This window comes from Podarcis filfolensis (assembly GCF_964270895.1).
Source record: "Podarcis filfolensis genome assembly, chromosome: 4".
Taxonomy (NCBI): domain Eukaryota; kingdom Metazoa; phylum Chordata; class Lepidosauria; order Squamata; family Lacertidae; genus Podarcis; species Podarcis filfolensis.
Window position 1 is genome coordinate 34,613,552 of NC_139607.1, and position 18,923 is coordinate 34,632,474.

Here is an 18,923-nt window from a genome sequence, read left to right on the forward strand (position 1 = left end):
CCAGCTTGCTCTCCAAGTGGATCTTTAAAGTACGATATCAAAATTCAGTGCACATCATCTCAATGTTTGCAAAGCAGATGGAGTTACTTAGAAATGTGACAGGCAGAATGTTCTGTATCTGGTATCCTAATCATAAATTTACTTGGGTGGAATCCCCACTGAGTTCAGAACTGAAGCATAGGACATGAATGCCACTGGGTGCTTTTTTAATCATCTTGAGCTCTATGGAGAATACTCAACAAAAATAAAGCTTTGGAAACCTATCACACATCTTCCTAGGGTCAAAGCTCTCTCTCTCTCTCTCTCTCTCTCTCTGTGTGTGTGTGTGTGTGTAAAGCTAAATAATTGTGATGATCCAACAGTGCACCTCCACCCCATAAAACTGCAAGTGATCAGAACTGGTCTTGCAAAATCAGTGGGGCATTTAGCTTTTTTAGGAATTTTATGGGCACAACTCAGTGTTAACCATGCATTTAAGTTGTATGCCTACCTAGGATATGAACAGTAAGGGCCATGAGTTTTATGGAATTAATCAATAACCAGCTGTGATCAAATGGTCCTCCTTGCAATGTGCACTTGAACTATTGAAGCTTGACATTTTCCATTTTCTGCATCCAGGTAGCACCACTGATGATAAATGACATGGTGAAAAAAGAAAATCCATTTGTTCCAATATGAACAATTCAGATACTAACATTTGCAGTTTTAAACTGTTTTTATACTTACTGTTTTCATAACTGTTTTAATATGCAACTGTTTTCAATTGTGTTTACATATGTGTAATTATGTTGTAAATTGCTTAGAGATGCCTCATGGAAAGCAATTCATAAACAAAATAAATAATAAGAAATAATAAAACTAGGTCAGGCTAAATGTTTGGAAGGGTGTGTGTGTGTGTGTGTATATATATATATATATATATATATATATATATATATATATATTGGTCACTTGAAGTGACAATCGCTGAAAAGCTCTCTCTTTTCCCAAGGTCTGTGAAAATCAATAGTAATCTTTGCTGGAGAACACAGCAGTAAACAGAAAGCTAAATAAAGGACCAGACATGGATGTTGGCTATGAAAGGGAAACAAGGCAGGCAATCGTGACAGATAATGTCACCAACACTACAAGACAACAAAATGCCCTAGTATAACTATTTGAAAAGCCCAGGGCAAATTATATCCCATCAAGATACTAGAAGCTTCACCTTACCCTCCAAAAAAGTATAAGTAAAGAGAAAAAGGAAGTCCAGAAATATGATGTGAAATTACTAGAATCCAAAACACTGGTACAGACTTTGATGATAAATTCATTGAACTTCATATTTTATGCCAAACCTAAACAAAACTTCCAGGATGAGGAATCATGGCTCAGCAATATGGGCAAGTAGGCCAATGTAAACACCCTATTCAGTTCATATTTTTCCTGCTAGCCTTAACCAGGGTTTCCTAGCCTTAAACCAAGATTTGAAACCTGGATTTGAGAGAAATAATAATAATAATAATAATAATAATAATAATAATAATAATTCCATAAGCTGTGTACTGTACAAGCAAGACACTGATATCCAGAACAGGTACATAATACAATGAGCATACATGTGTAAATGAGGCAACAATGATAATCTAACTTCTATAAACAGAAAATTACAATAGTTACAAAAATCCCTCCTCCTACTTCCCCTGGAGTTCAGCTGAATTGACTGGAAGGAGAAAATAAAACTGTCACCAATCAAACTTGAAAATGAGAACACTCAATGAGAACCTATCTTTCTTGTTGCAATAAACAGTTATTAAATAATAATTAATTCTATAATAATGTTGTAATGAAGCTCATTAAAGTTAAACCACAGTTAACATTAATTAGCCTGCCAGGGCAACGGAATTTCTCTTTCATAAATATGCATACTATCAACTCTCAATTGTTCTGGTTTGCTCTCTATCCCTCCTTCAGCCAAACCATAGTTTAAGATCCACAAAAGGTCCCCATCTAATTTTGTTTTTGTTTCTTTTCCTGGGAAGATATAAGACAGGGAGGGGCTCTGTGGCATTTCACTGAATACCTAGCACACATTTTGTGCATCATCTTCAACTGCCACAAACTGTTCTAGCACCACATGTGCCAGATTTACATATAAGCTAAACAAGCTATAGCTTAGGGCCCCACTCTCTTGGGGGCCCCAAAAAAATTTGAAGGAAAAAAACTGGATGTACATTTCCAAAATATAAGATATAAAATAAATAAAATAAAACCTACACACAGCAACAGTGTTTTGTGTTGTGTAGGCTCCTATTTGTTATGTACAAATGGCTTTAGATACCTATAAGGTCCATAAATGACCATATAGCATATATTCAACACAAAAAACAGTGACAATTTGTTGTTGACAAAGGGCAGCTGGACATATAAAGGGCCCCATTACTTTCAGTAGCTTAGGGCCTCATCAAATCTAAATCTGGCCCTGGTCACTCTGGATTATAAAATGCATCTAACACACCGGATGCTATTAAGAGGAAGAAAATAAAATCTGAATATATAACTGTCTGAAAGCAAACAAAGTTAAGTGACTGGCTGTCATGGTATCATGTGAACTAACATACTGGCACAGAGGGGGGGAAACTGATTTAAGATGGTAGTGTAGATTAACAGTCACACCCTCCACCAAGGAAACTGTGGGTCAGGGAAGGGATCTCTAACTTGAATTTTTCAACACCATTCTCAGCTATGATTATTAGGGTTCTTTGGGGGAAGCTACTATAACACCAAATGCTAGCTTGCAACAGTCTCTAATTGGAGAAACAGACTACAGTGGTACCTTGGGTTACAAACACCTTGGGTTACAAACACTTCGGGTTACAGACTCAGCTAACCCGGAAGTAATACCTCGGGTTAAGAACTTTACCTCAGGATGAGAACAGAAATCGCACGCCGGCGGTGCGGCGGCAGCAGCAGGAGGCCCCATTAGCTAAAGTGGTGCTTCAGGTTAAGAACAGTTTCAGGTTAAGAACGGACCTCCAGAACGAATTAAGTTCGTAACCAGAGGTACCACTGCAGTGGTGAAGGCAGCCCAGTTTAGGGACACTTTAAATCTTTGATGTTTTATTGTATTTTAAATATTGTGTTGGAAGCAGCCCAGAGTGGCTGGGAAAGCCCAGTCAAATGGGCGGGGTATAAATAAATTTTTGGTGGTGGTGGTGGTGGTGGTGAAGGAGCATGTTGGAATCCAAAGCCCCTGGCCAGTGTATTTATAACCCTGCAATGAGATGTTGTAGTCACAATGGTAGTTTTGGAGTTATTGTCACACTGCCATTCCAGGTGACATTGCTACAAAGCCCTGCTCCAACAGTTCACTTGTCCTGCAGTAACAACCTGGATGATGACCTGAAGGAGCTTGCTTTTGCTGCAAGCTAAGCAAAAACTGGGACATGCCTAGTTCTCCAGGTCTGCTCTGATTACCTTCTCCTCATATGTATGGTAGTAACCTACATAGCATTAAGAGCAGCTCTGCTGGCTCAGGCTAAAAGCCTCTTTTGTCAAGCACCCAGTTTCATGCAATCCTGATGCAGTTTCATGCAATCCTGGGAAGTCAACAGTGAAGGAGCAAGGTCTTCATCCAAGCTTCTGCTTCCCTAGAAGAATCATCATGAAGCTGTAGTCGCTGTCAATGCGCATGCCCCACCCAATGGTTCTCCTATCAGGACTGCTGACCACTGCCCTATTGGATGAGCAAAGGCACTGCAATATTCAGACTGGTGCCACACAGGCTGACTCATCCTGGGCAGCATGGTAGAACTTCCTGTCTCAGTGAGCAACAAGGTCCAGCAAGTCTTTGCTTCTGACCTGGTCTCCAATCCTGCCTTCTGGTTTCTCTTCTGATCCCGTTTGCTCTTCAGACCTGACTTCCAGTTCCCAGCTCTTGACTCATTCCAGATCACTACCCACACAGCCCAACCCTTCCATGTATCCCCTCAGTTAAAATCCAAATGTAATTCTGTATTATTGGGTTGCTGTTTTTTAAGATCAGGGATGCTGACCTGTCCTCCATCCACAATAGTATTCTGTTTGCTCCTCCCTTGTTCAACAGTAGTAGGCATTCAAATGACAGACTGCTGGGTGGGGTGGTATCAGTCTCCCAGTCCAAACCATTTCTATTTACTATGGCAACCACCTATGCTCATTCAGACACCAACTCCATCTGGTATTCAGATTCTTCTGGTTTATGCATTTTACATGAAATCAGCTTTTGTCTCGGTGGTTATCAAGACACAGATTATTAATGAATATATATTATATGCTACTCAAAGTCTTGCTTATATTATGGATGTGCTTGGAATAAGTGATTGCTAAGGGAACTTCGCCGTCTGAAAATAGAATTACAAAAATTAGATCCAAGAAGACAAATGTAAAATTCAGGTAGCAAATTAAGCATAAAGACATGCTAATCGGAAGCATCTTGACAAGAAGGTTGTGTAATGAATATCATATATAGATACCTAATAACTAATAAAATAAGCATTATCATAATACCTAATTCTGCATTAACCTTGTACTGAAACAGCTGTTAAAAGAAGGAAGCAGTAGCCTGCACAAGCCAGGCTTGCAAAATAAGCACTACAGTCATACCTTGTATTGTGTTAGGTTCATGTTGCGGCTTGCGAACGCAGCAAACCCGGAAGTGTATACTTCCAGGTTTCACGATGCGTGCACACACAGAAGCGTTCTGCGCGCTTCACACATGCGCAGAAGCGCTCTATCGCGCTCTGTGCGTGCGCAGAAGCGCCGCTCTAGTTGAGGACTTTTTGGGGTGCAAACAGCACCCCAGAACGGATCGTGTCCACAACTAGAGGTACCACTGTATGTAATTCCTTTTCTCCCTCTGACCTTGCACTGATGAAAATGTTCTTCTTGAGAAAACTACGAGACACCCTAATTATAGTTTGAAAAAAATACATCTTCCTCAAAGGAAGCAGTCTCCAGCTTAAATCAATATATATTTGTTGCAAGTTACTCCTGGTGAGATCTGTTGCTCCAGGAAAATTGTGCAAATAAAGTGGTCCAAGAGGTATACAAGTGCTCAATGCATTTTGTTTCCACAGGAAAAGAGCTAGGACACAATAGAAATCTTTGTCCGTGCGAATCAAATGTCTGCCACGTACGATGCCTTAATAAGTGTATTTTCATTTCAAACCTTTGCCATATGGAAAGGACATGCTTTAGATTTGGATTTAGTTTTATACTTTAGCACAAGTCTCACAATATTAAAATGTTAAAATTATGGGTTGCACCAATGCTGCTGCTCTGTTCACTTAGTAGACTTCATGTTGTGCAACAAGAATTTCCCCTCTTCTCCTCTGTAACCCACATCGGACCCTCAAATCTGCTCCAGTGGGTCAGGGGGCACTATGGAGCTTATTCTAGGCATGTGTGGGGAGAAGAAGAGAAAATACTGTTGCACAAGTGAAACTCTACTATTGCAGCACTGGATACAACTCTATGAGAACTGTAGCACTACAGATGAATGCATAATAATGGTGATGGTGATGGCATTCTGGGCTGTGTGCTGCCTGAACAAGCTTCTGGTGACAGAAGATCATGGACCAACGCTCCATATCCAAGACTAAACTGGTCTATATGGCTATAGACCAGAGGCCTCCATCAACCTTAACTATTGGCTATGCATCTACAGCCATCAGAAACTGCCACCTCTCAGACGAGTCCTACAGACTGCATTGCCCATGGCTTCATTCACTGGGGATGTTGGCTTGCACGTGTCAGCTCCTCTTACTCATTGGTAGCTTTAGTTAAGAGAGTCTTCTGGAACCACAGAACAACTAGCCTCACTGTGGGACCAAGCAGTGTTATACACAGCCCTGGAAGGAGTTGACCAGTCAAAGAATAAACAATACAGGACATCTGAAAGGCTGCACTCTTGCCCTCTACATGGCTATCATGTCACTGTTCATCAGATGTTTGTTTAGCATACTAAGAAAATGAAGACGCTGTAGATAAAGGAAGGGAGAATGTGGTGGCACAAGCATCTTTGCACAGCTCTGCAATACTACCTGAAACCAGGAAACTGGTTAAAAAGCCTAACAGTTCTTTTAATCCTTTGCCAATTATCTACGCAAATAAATTTAGATGGTACAGACTTTTTAAAAAAAATTGTCTAGACAAGTTATTTTAAAAGGTTTCACGAGAATCTTATCAGGGTTTGCTTACTGTCAAACTGATGTTCTGTTCCCTCTCGGCTTGTCATAACTGCTATCTTACAGTAGAAATATTTGTGCTCATTGCATTACATCTGGAATATTCTCTTCTCGTGGTTTGAAAGCATCTTCCGAGAAAATGGAGGCTAAATGTCAACTCTGCCTTACTCACAAACAATACCCTTTGCCACATAGGCTGATGCCCCCTTTTGGGTCTTAAAACAAACAAGCAAGCAAGCAAGCAAGCCAACAACCACTCTCAACCATCTGCCCTGGTTTGTTTCCCAAGTTAAACTCTAATTATGAACAAATACTGTGTTTTTGCGTACACACACACATGTATCAACTGTGCTATTCCCACTACTGTTCTAATTTACAGTCTGCAGGCTTCTTACGAAAAAGCAACTGTGAACCACGTGTCACTTTTTGCAGTAAAAAGCAATGACTGATCTATGCAAATATCCCAAATGAACCATGCAATTCCCCACTTGCCTAATCATCTCTCACGTGGCCTCTGTGTGCATTTTCCCAGTGCTATTTCTGAAGAAAAAAATGTGCCGGAACTCACCACGAACGCCGCCCTTGTTCTCTTAGAATGGCAAATGGTGCCCACCTGAGAGGTGCCGGAAATGAGTTCCGGCTGAAAAAAAAGTGCCCCATTTTCCCTTCTTCAGTGTCGCTAGAAACAACAGCAGCTATGGTGAGAATCAGTGGGCTGCACAAGCTCTCATGAGCACACTATAAAACAGGGGCAGCCTGTCCCATTTCGCCACTTGAGGTGAAATGGGAATGTGCTACCTCCTGCTCCCCTACCATGTCCCGCCTGCCCCCACTGCCAGAATACGCCCCCTCACCAAAATTCGTCAAGAGGGGGGCATTCTGCAAGGCCTTGGCACTCGTCTCCTCCACACCAGGGAGCGACAACATTGTATGCTGGAATACCTCCCTCTCACTGAAAGTTGGTGAGAGGGAGCATTTTGCCAGCATCAGAAGTGGTGGACCACCTATTGCGCTTCCACCACCTGAGGGGGCTGCTTCACCCCGCCTCATGGATGGGCGAGAACTGCTTTAAAGGAGCACTGGCACATAGATCTTGGAGCATGGGAAAGAAGAAAGGCAGAATGTGTCACTACACTTATCCAGTCAGAACAACCATCATTTATTAACATCTAGATCTGCCCTGACAAGGCATAACTATTAGTATCTAAGGCCCTTAACAGCTTGTGACCAGTTTCCTTGCAAGATCACCTTGCCCTGTGCATGGTCAATTGATCACTTCAATGACAAGTGTCACATACATGTTTGTTAAAAATCCACACAATCAGTACCTTGAACTGAAAAGTGCCCATGAGAAAAATACATTGCTGAAGAGGTTTGATTTTTTAATTTTGATTGGAAAGGCATATAGAAGTACCTTTTGCATTTAAAGCTTCTTCTTTTATTTTCATCACAGTTTCTTGGCCTTCTTTTTCCTTGTTTCCAGCTGTTATTAAATCAAGATAGAGAAAAATAACTGTGAAAAACTGTCAGGAGTACAGACTTAAAGCGCAATAATAAATCCTGCAAAAAGAAAAATATACACCTGAAATTCTTAAATGTTTAAGCAAAGGAAGCAGAGAAGGGGAGGGGGGAGTTACAATAAATATAAGAAAGAATTCTGTTATTGGCTGAGTGAAATAAGGTCTTAGTGGCGAAAAGCTTAATCGCCCATTCAGTATTGGCTTAAAAACACAGCATCTCCCTTGAACACTGAGATACTGGAATAAAATTTGGTACACATTCAGAACATAAATACATGTTTCAGATGAGATATCAGCCCAACTACACATCTATTTTCAATTAAGCTATGACAGACAGAAAGGGAGAAATGTGATGCGTTTTCTCTCACTTAAGGACTGAAACTTGGTTTGTAAATTTATGGCACATTTCTGTATTTGAAGCAGCTTAGCCTCTGATCCATTTTAGGGAGGTGAGGGCAGGGAATGCAGTGAAAGGCAGAATACACTGGTGTTCAAATACATGATCAACTTTTGCATTCATTTTCAAGCTGAGGAGTGGAGGAAATAGAATGAACAGTAATATATGTCCTATTTTCCTTGAAGGCAGAGGTGTGGAGAAATATGGAAAGATTATTTGGCATAAATTCTGGATACAACCCTACATTTCAGTTTTGAATATCAAGCTGGTCCCTACAACCATTAGCAAAACAGGAAAACGTTGTAATGAAATATCTGCACTGAAGGGTGAGCTATCAAAATGAATGTTCAGGTTGAATTTTTAGGACAAATTCTGTATTTCATGTCAAACCCAAAACAAAAGCCTATAGCCAAACCTTCAAAATTAATTTGAACTCTTCTAAGATAGTTAATAACTCCACAGTCTCTCCACTTTCATAACAACCATTCTTTACTTGCCACAGATTTTAAAGAATATCCCTTAGGTCCTGATCGCTGTGCAACAATGCCTATAGGTAAATGTAAAGCTGACCAAAAAGATCACACACACACATTCATTTTCCTTGTGCTTTTTCTAAAAGTAGTTTGTAATGGGTTAATTTTCTAGCATTCACAATAGCTTTCTTTCTCCTATGCAATCCACACACACACAACTTCCCAAATAAAAACTTATGTAACCATTCCAAATGGGCAGTCTTTATAGGATTTAAAAGTTATAGACACAGACAGCAATTTTTGTCTGCAAACTCCTGACATGAACACTGGTCTGCAATTGACTCTGCATCTATTAGATCAGCTTTTCAATTATATCAGCACTGCCTGGCTGATCTCTTTTTATTTAACAGTGGAGTGGGGTGGGGCAGCAGGAAGAAAGTTAAACAAAAGAAAGAGGGAAAATAACTCTTAACAGTATTTGTTTTCACTATAGAAATAATCTTGGGGTTACACAGCGCAAACATTCAGTTTGAGCCTAATCCCTAAAAATAGATGCAGTGTCAACGAACAAACCCTCCAGTAAAACTGCCATATCCATGGAGTTCTCATTGAACGAAGCTATGGGCATGAGATCAAATCTCCTCACTTTTTCAGCCTAAGTGATTTTCTACAGCAGGGAATTAAAATCCAATGTGTGCCATAGTACTGGATGTAGCTATGCTGGGGGGGAAGGAAGCTTCTATGATAATCCCTGCAAGAATTTCATCTGATCTTCTTTCTCATCCATCAGCTGCGGTACAGCAAGCAGGCTTATTAAGAGCCTCCAGAGTCTTGTCTAAGTCCTGATAATATTAATTTCATCTGGACAACATATTGCATATTAACATATTTCATGCTGCATATTCATTATTTTAAGAAAACCCGAGCACTTCCATATGGATGCAGTTCCAGATGAATAATATTTCTAAACACGTCTTCTAGAAATTTTGTTGTATTTTCTTACTCTGTTATTTTTGTTTTAATTTGTTTTGCTTTATTATTGCTGAAGCTGCACTTTTAAATTATTATATTAATATATTATGTTAAGTTAAACTCTCAAGGTGACATATATATTTTAAAATGAATACATAAAATTCTATATTATTATTATTATTATTATTATTATTATTATTATTATTATTAAGATTTATATACAGCCCTTCATCAAAAGATCTCAGGACAGTTCACAAGATAAAAATATGATATAAAAACACATATAAGTAATTAAAACAAAAACAACATTATTGTATTAATTTAATTGTCTTTCTACACTCCAAGCAGAGTAACATTGCCTCTCATAAAGGGGGTGGTAGATTATATATCCACAGATTTCAAGAGAAGGAAAGACACATTAAGTAATTGCTTACCAAGCATGCATATTTCAGTTTGCAAGGGGAAGGTTTTGGTGCTTCTTCAATTACTGCTGTTGTTGTGCATTTAAGTCTATGTAATTGCACAGCTTCTGCAGTTCAGTTCAGAAATTCTGCTATTGGCCACTTAACGATAGATAAGAGATCAGGAATGGACCATGGACTCAGGTACTGTACTCCCTTAACTCCCTATCTTAGGTGAATGTACCCTCTCCACTAAATTCCCTTGTTTCCCTTGACAATGATGAGCCTTTTTTTCCCCCTACACTGGCGCAGTTTGGTTCATACCAGCCTGGGTTCTCCTCTTAAACAAAGTTTGAAATAAGTTTGTGAAACTTGGTTAAAAGAAAAACCTTGCAACAGGCTCTTCCCTAACACCAGGAAGCAGCAGGGGTCAGGAGAACTTCAGCGGTCATACTTATTGGTAAACAAGAGATCCACAGCTCTTTGTAGCAGCTAGGACTTGCTGCATGACAAGACCAGGATTCCAATTAGTTCCCACTATTCCAAAAGCAGTTTGCCATGGGGTGGAGGTGGCTGCTATTAAATAAAACCAAACCCAGAGCTCTGTTGAGCACACAGAACTGGTTGCAACTAATTCTTTTCGTTTTCACCCAGATATTGCTAAAAAATAAAGTAGTAAGGATTGTCCATAAGCAATGTCTCCACAAATAAGGAAGCAGAAGAAAACCAACCATTCTGAAAGGCCAAAGAACAAACGTTTTTGTTACAGGTTGACTTGCTGCCAATGTGGTGGATGAAAATATTGATGTGGAGCGTATATGTGAAGGGATGCAAAAAGAAATTGCAATTCAAAGGCTCATAAATTGCTGAGATTAAACACTCACTTTACAATAAAAGCTAAATGTAAATAATGTTGAACATATAAATCAACACTAAAATGACAAGGTAAAGAGGTTTACTCAAAGCAATCAGCTGGTAAAAAGCGATGGATGGTAGCTAAGAGCCCTGTTTTCATTCTGAAATTCATACAAGAAACTCAGAATGCTGCTCACTGTAGCATCTTCCATGATCTGAACCTCAGCTATGCAAAACTGTATCTGTGCAGGGAAACCCAGCCAAAGGTCTTCCTTTTTCTCAGTGTACTTTCCAGGATGATTTGTTATCAGTATCTCAAAATCATTATTTCTATGAACATGCTGTCTTGGTAAAACATAAACAACTGTTTATTTTGCCAGATACTAATTTTTCATTGGTGATAAGAATTATGGTGGGAAACTTTCCATATTCCTTCTCTACTATTTATGTAACAGAGGGAGTATAGATGTGTGCCTATAATTATTTGTAGCACGAAGCCTTGGCAAGTATATTTTATCATAGTCACATAGGATCTCCCTGTGCAGATGAAATGCCAAACTCTTTCTAGTCTTACCGTGTTACATAGCTAGGGAAAAGGTAATAAAAATAACATTTTATCTCCTGAAGTGCAGTCACAGCAGGGACAGTTATATTAGAACATTTAGAAGACATGTAAAGCAGTGCATTGTCTATCAGATGATACAGGCTGTCAAGCCTAATGCTGCCTAGAAAGTAAAGAAGAGACATTTTGTTTACCCAAGTCACAGACTGAAATTTTTCTAACTACTGACAAGGTAACCCAAACAGACATGGAAGTCAGGCCAGCCATTTCTTCAAATACACAAACTGGCACATTTTAAGGTACTAAAATAAGGCCATTCAGAGTGAAATGCAAATGAATGGCATTTCAGCTTTAAAAAACAAACAAACTATAATCACAGCTACCATGGAACTCAGCTACATGTAATTCAAATTTGGACAAACATTGAACTTAATGCTTTTTATGAGCTTCCAAACCACCACCCCCCCAAAAAAAACCCAACAACCCAGAGGTCAGAGAGTTGCCACTGTACTCAAAATTCCAAACTTTGTCCTTAGTTTACAGGCCAATTTAACCAACTTCATTAACAATAGCATTAATTTTATCGTTTGTTCCATAATGACCAGGGAACACAAGGTGCCGTTTACTTTAACAGCGGAACTCACTTTGACTCCATCTATATCAGGCATAGGCAAACTCAGCCCTCCAGATGTTTTGGGACTACAACTCCCATGATCCCTAGCTAACAGGACCAGTGGTCGGGGTGATGGGAATTGTAGCCCCAAAACATCTGGAGGGCCGAGTTTGCCTATGCCTGATCTATATCTTCAGAACCTGCAAAAACACCTTCTACAAGCACAGCAATTATTGTTGTTGTTTATTTTCTCCAAATAGCTCTCGCAAGAACCTTGCACCTGGAGAATCAAACTGTGTTGAAAGAATCGGTTTTGCATAAGAAGTAACCCCTACTGGTTGCAACCCTCTAGGATCCTGGCCAACGTTCCATAACTTCAATGCATTACTGCTGGTGCTAAATTTTACTTTGCTTTATGTCTATGGAAGAGACTATGAGTTATCAATATCATCTCTCAACTGAACCAACATATGAGGGTGATGGCTAGGCTTGCAATTCTACTCGGAGCTCCTGGGGCAAATAATGTGATGCAAAGGTAACTAATAATTAAATCAAATTACATGACATTACATTGTTAATAAATATTTTTATCATTGCAATACCAACAGTACCTATTATGACGTGCATGCCAAGTCTTGCCAAATACTTCACAGTATGGTAACCAATTCCTCTAGTGCCTCCGGTCACTATGGCAACATTCCCATTTTGAAGAGGAAAAACTGCATGAAAAGAGAAAAGTAATTCAGGTTAAGATCTATTTTACTACAATGCTTACATTACTCATTGTAACAAAATATTCAGCTACAGCCGTTTCATGTTATGTGGCAATTGTTCCTGCAGCAGTTACAAAGGTATTATTTTATGGATCATAATGAAAAACGCCAGTAGCATACAGTTGCTGCAGCCAACCACCACATAAAAAAATATTCCTCTTATATAAAATTAAAAACACAAAAAAAGTGGTTTTATCCATGTTTACAGGGCACTTTACAAAGAAATCACAATAAAAAATACAAGGGCAGAAAAATCAGCTGTAATAATAATTAAACAAACAAACAAACAATAAAAGCAGCAGCTCAAAAAAAACCTTATAAAGTCTGGAAGAATTATCAAGTTACCACCTAGTGCTGAGATTCATATACAGATTATTTTTATTGTATTTTAGGCATCACTCATTACAACACATTCATAAAGGTGATGTGTGCCAAAAGAAATCCAAAAGAAAATCATACATACTAAAACTTATAAAAATGGGGAAATTGTATGCTGATAAATATATTAAGCTCATCTAATTTGTACATGCACCTGATGCTAAGAAATTAATGTAGTCCCAAACCAAGGCTACCTAAGAAGATAATTCCATAACTAAGGTGCCACTATTGAGAAGGCCATTTTTCTGTTTGCCACTCACTGCTCCTCAGGAGGGTGAACTCTGTGGAGGACCACTAGAAGTGTCCTCAATACATAACCACCTTCATCTTTGAGAAGGGAAGTGATCCTTCAGTATTCAAGCCCCAAATCGTGTCAGGCTTTTAAAGGTAATGTCCAAGCACTTGTGCTTGAAAATACGGCTTTATTTTGAAATAGCTGCAGCTTCAGAGGCAACGCCACATTACAGTACTCAGCATCTGAAGGCTAGCAAAGCTTATCCCAGTCTAGGACGAGTTGTACCTGATACACCAGCCTTAGCTGAGGAAAGGCATTCTTTCACAGGGATCTCAAGTGACAAATCTAGATCCAGGCGTAACACTGATCCCTGGAGAGGAGTGCAATCCCATCCAGAACAGGAAGAACACTGTCTCCTCCAGTAGATGAACCGCCTACACTCAGTGTCTTCCTCTTCAGGGTTGTATTTCAGTTTATTGTCCTTCATCCATTCCACTACCAATTTCAGCACTTTCGAAGCATCACTTAACTCAGATGTCAAAAAAAAAAAAGGTAAAGAAGGGAATCATCGGCATACGTTTGGCACCCCTCACGGCAGCTTCATTTAGATGTTGGAAAGAAAGGGGAACAAGAGGGACCTCATAGCAAAAACAGCCTAGGGCCAAAATACCATGGCTGGTAGTATCAAGGACCAGTGAGAGGTCCAGAAGAATTAGCAGGGTCACACCCTTTGTCCTTTAAGCATAGGGCTGAAACCACTTCAAAATTTGTTGGTGATATTGGTCGACAATATAAAGAAGCCCTAATGAGTAACAGCTGGAATGACCACATCAAATAAGGGGCACCTTTTGCGTGGTCGTGCACAGCCCCCAGATCCCAGTTCGGCATCCGGTAGTACGGGCTGGCTTCGCCCTCCCCAGGCTGGATACCTGGAGGTCTCTGTCTACCTCAGCCAATCGCCCAATCCCACCTGGGGAGATGTTGCCAGGGGATCAGCCAGGTAGGGGGAGGGACCGCCCTGCCCACACAACAGAAGGCGAATCTTATGGCCAATTTTAATCCAATAGCATGTTGTCTTGAGTCATTATTCCACTCAGGGGTCGCCTGGGACTGGGGGGACTCCACCTGTCCACACAAAGCTGGGTGTAAATGTGCAAAACCAAGGTTCACATTCTAAGTACTGTAAACCATGAATCTAACTGAATGCCCTAAATTTCCTCACAGTATTGTTATGCTAATAATATAAGGTAACTGCCATCTACATTGCTTTGAGATCTGAGGAGAAAAGGCAGTATAAAAAGTTTACAAACTAATAAATAAAACAAAAATAATTTAAAATATTTTCTAAGTTTTGGAAGGTTAATACTGATTTAGAAATTAATATCCTATTTAAGCACCACACAGTACATACATAAAGGTAAAGGGTAAAGGGACCCCTGACCATTAGGTCCACTCGTGGCCGACTCTGGGGTTGCGGCGCTCATCTTGCTTTATTGGCCAAGGGAGCTGGCGTACAGCTTCCGGGTCATGTGGCCAGCATGACTAAGCCGCTTCTGGCGAACCAGAGCAACGCACGGAAACGCCGTTTACCTTCCCGCCGGCGCGGTACCTATTTATCTACTTGCACTTTGACGTGCTTTCGAACTGCTAGGTTGGTACATACATACAATACATACATACACATGAACAATTTTGCTTCCCTCTTTTTCATTAGCCTGGAATTACACCATAACACCATAAAAGCATAACAATAATAGGCCTCATTACACATTCTATAAGCCAGCTTCATTCCATAAAACAGTCAATTTTTATTTACTTCGCATTGCAGAATGATTTGGCAATATAAGAAGCATTAAGTCCATGGTTTGGGTTACTGATCATTGTAAGCATTTTATAGTTTTGTAAAGATTATACACACACACACACACACAAGCTTCATGCACACATGGGGAAAAACTGGTCAACATGGTAAAAGAAAAAAAGACCTACATACATTTTATTGGTAATACTACTTGTTTAAAATCATAAATTGTACTAAATTCTGTGGGGGAGGGACTCTGATCTCATTGAACAAACAGGTGTACACAACAAAAAGCAATATAGCCTTTGAAGGCAAGGATGAAACAAGGGAAGGGGAAACAGCTGGGAGAAATCTTTGTAATGTCAGACAAGAGCAGCCCTGAAACAACAGATAAAATGGGCTGCATTAGACGACAGCACAAAAGATCAGAGGAACAAGAAAGTGGCAGGGGGCTGCTGGCATTTTTGACATACAAGGAGCAAAACAACAGAAGAAATTCTCCAAGCAGCTTCCTGCATACACTTAAAGGAACTGTATTGCTCCAAAACTGATGGAGCATCAGCAGCTGGCTTGGGGGGGGTTTTATATTCCAACTCTGAGCAAAGCTAAATTCTATAAGTCTTACCTTCCTGAAGTCACAATTCAGCCAAAATAGTCTGAAAGAGGTTTGAAATAAAACCACGGCAATGGATCAAGAACTTCCCTTGCAGGTTCAATTCACCTACCTATCACATTCTCCTCACTGTCTATACCAGGGCTGGCTAATGTTCACCCTTTGTCAACTCTCCAGGGTCTGAATGCCAGTACTGGGTATAGTAGCTGGTAATTGTAGAGTTAAATATTTCTTCCAGTTATCATGGGTTTTGGAGCTAAGACTCCTGAATTGTTATTGAGGTTACTTTCATTTTCCATGTAGTTGTGTATTTGTTGATGGATAGGCCAAACAGGAAAGTACCTTTGGCTATCTGACAAATATCTGATATATCATTGCTCTCTGGGGCACAATTGTTGGTTTTAAGAAAGGCACAACTCATGGTCACAACTGCCCTGGTTCATAATTTGCACACTTGAAACAAGAACTCTGCTGAATCACAGATTCGCTTCAACATGCAAATAAGGTATGGGTGTGTGTGTTAGAAAATACAGTAAACTAGTAAATGCAGCTGTGTGTGTGTGTGTGTGTGTGTGTGTGTGTGTGTGTGTGTGTGTTTCCTCAGCTGGCTAGGTCAGCCACTTCCCAGCTGACTAAAAAAATGAAAACAGCAGTAAGCACATACACTGTTCCACCCACAAATCCCTTGCAGTTTCGCATCGCCCTGCTCCCCAAACAAGCCGTCATGTCAGTCTTAAGTCCCCCAGCCAGCTGTGCTCAGGCTGATGGTAGCAGGTGTACGCCCACTTCCTAGGAGAGAAAGGGGAGAAGGCACTTCCAGCTGACAACCACCGATTAGAACTGCATTGCTTGATGACACCTAAAGTCCATCTAGTCAAACATTCTGCCTTCAGCAATACCCAGTTATACGCCCCATGAACAATCCCAACCGGGCCGTGCTAGAAATAGCCATCCCTGGTTTTGTCTCAGCATGTGATAATCAGACGTATGCTGCCTATAATAAGAGGCCCCGTTTTTAGTTATTATGGCTGATTGCCACTGAGAAACCTGTTCTCTGAACTGGCTTTTCTTCTCCCAGAACCCATTTCCTTCAACAGCCATTTCCATCTGGCTGCATCAGAGGGTAGATAGGTACACTAAAGTTTACAGCAAAGCAGCAATTTGGTCTCTGGTTGCATGCTAGTCTGGTTGCTGATACAGAAGAATTTTCATCCCTTAATTGTTCCCTATAAACTGCACACTGCTGTTAAGAGGACAGCTGTCCAGCTTACAGATTAACATCACCACTCAGAATTGAGACCAAATCTGCAAGGAGCCCACTCCAAAGTATGTGTGTATCAAGGAGAGAGGAGGCTGTGACCAACTGCCGTCTCCTTCTCTTTCCTCACCAGCCAGTCACGGGAACAGCAATTTTAGAACTGGTAGCTGCATTTGCTTGTATTCATCTTCTGTTCCCATCCCTTATTCCTTCTGTATTGCTTCTATTAGATTATGAGCTTGCCTTGTTTTTGTTTTTTTTAAAAAATCTCTGTACGCTGCCGAAAAATGTTTAGCTGCTTTGAAAATAATAGTAGTTATTCACTGCAATACCTGTTTGAGTCAACAGGTTTCTTTTGACACACCCCAACTCAATTCACTGTATTGCTGAGCTTTCCAAGCTTTTCATGTTGGTGACACACTTTTTAGGCATGCATCATTTCGCGACACAGTAATTCAGTTTTATTAGCAAACCAGCAGGCTGCCCACTCCCTTCTCAGTCCGAGGAGGAGCACAGAGAGTGTTCACACAACACACCTACACACCGCAGCCGACACACTGACATGTCGTGGCACAGAGTTTGGAAAGCTCTGCTGTACTGCCTTTGTAACCAACGTAACATTGAGTAAGCAACATGAATAGAAACAATTAACACAGGAAAACCTTGGAAATTGTTCATCTGCTGAACATGGCGAAAGCTCAAACGCTCAACCAGAATTCCCTTCCAGAAAGAGAAAACCCAAATATAGTTTGGCAGGAATCCCTATTTGACAATTCTGGGGTGGGGGGAGGTGGGAAATATGCCAACTTCAGTCAGCCTTCTAAATTCTTAGAATTTCAGTTACCAGCAATGAATACTCATCACCTGCTACATCATCATCCATGTAAAGTTCACCATGTCTTAGCCCTTAGACATGCAAAGTAATAATCAAGAGAAAATCTGTTAACAGGTAGTGTGTGCTTCATCCTCATCTTGAATAAGCCAGCAGGACTTCCAAGTACCCTGAAAATGAGGCCTTTTGTTAAAAAAGTCAGATAACACCACGAGTTAGATGACTGCTGATAAAGTGATTGGACGCTGCTGGAAGTTCTTGACCCTTGAAGATAAGGCAATCATTTCACTTCTGAACTGGACAATCAGTTTAGAGCTACTTTAATTATATTCCAAAAGTGAAAGAATGAAAAAGAAATCAAGATTAAGTTCACTTGGAAGTGAACCTTCATTAAAACACAAATCAGAAGTTTGATATAACAAATGTGTGCAGGAAAGGAAAAAGAGCTGGTTTATGGGTGGGGGCGATAACCTTCAAATATCAGTGTTTAGTCAATAATTTTATAGCCACAGGGTGTTGCTAATAAATCCCATTGGTTTCATTGGAGCTTGTTAACTCTCTACATTGTTTTCAATGGGGTTTGAGTGCAAGTCACTTTGGGAGCTATCCAACTAAACACTTCTACTAGCATAAGCACTTTTGAAAGCATAACAGAACCCTTCACTTTGCCCCAACACTCTCTAAATACGTTCTGGGGTTCCTCAAAACACCTAGAGCAGATTAAGGGCATGTGGAGTGGAAGTCCCACTGCACAGCACAAAGTGGTTGTGCTAGTAGAATTGCTAAGATGGACACCACCCTTAGTCTGAATCAAACCCTGCACCATAACACAATAATGTCACTTTGCCTTCAAACTGTTCCCCAACGTAAATTTTGTATGTAGTCTTCACTCACTCAACAAATATTCACTGGGCTGGATCCAAAGATGCCCATCCACAAAGATAAAAGCATTTGATCTAGTGGAGGCTCCTGCTAACCCCCAAAAATGGGGGGAGGCTTTTCAATATTTAGAGTCAATATTCTTTTGCAGGGGA

The 18,923-nt window shown here is 40.3% G+C and overlaps 1 protein-coding gene across 1 annotated transcript in view; it reads right to left on the reverse strand.

Moving 5' to 3' along the window:
• Positions 1–18,923, reverse strand: part of ZBED1 (zinc finger BED-type containing 1) — a gene marked incomplete at its 3' end in the record, with an annotated part of 125,470 nt that overhangs the window by 57,372 nt on the left and 49,175 nt on the right. Inside the window, exons 2-3 of the mRNA XM_083610680.1 lie at positions 12,611–12,718; positions 7,621–7,689 (exon numbers count right to left, since the gene is read on the reverse strand). Coding sequence (XP_083466806.1) covers positions 7,621–7,689; positions 12,611–12,718 — 177 coding nt within the window. The remainder of the gene's footprint in view (positions 1–7,620; positions 7,690–12,610; positions 12,719–18,923) is intronic.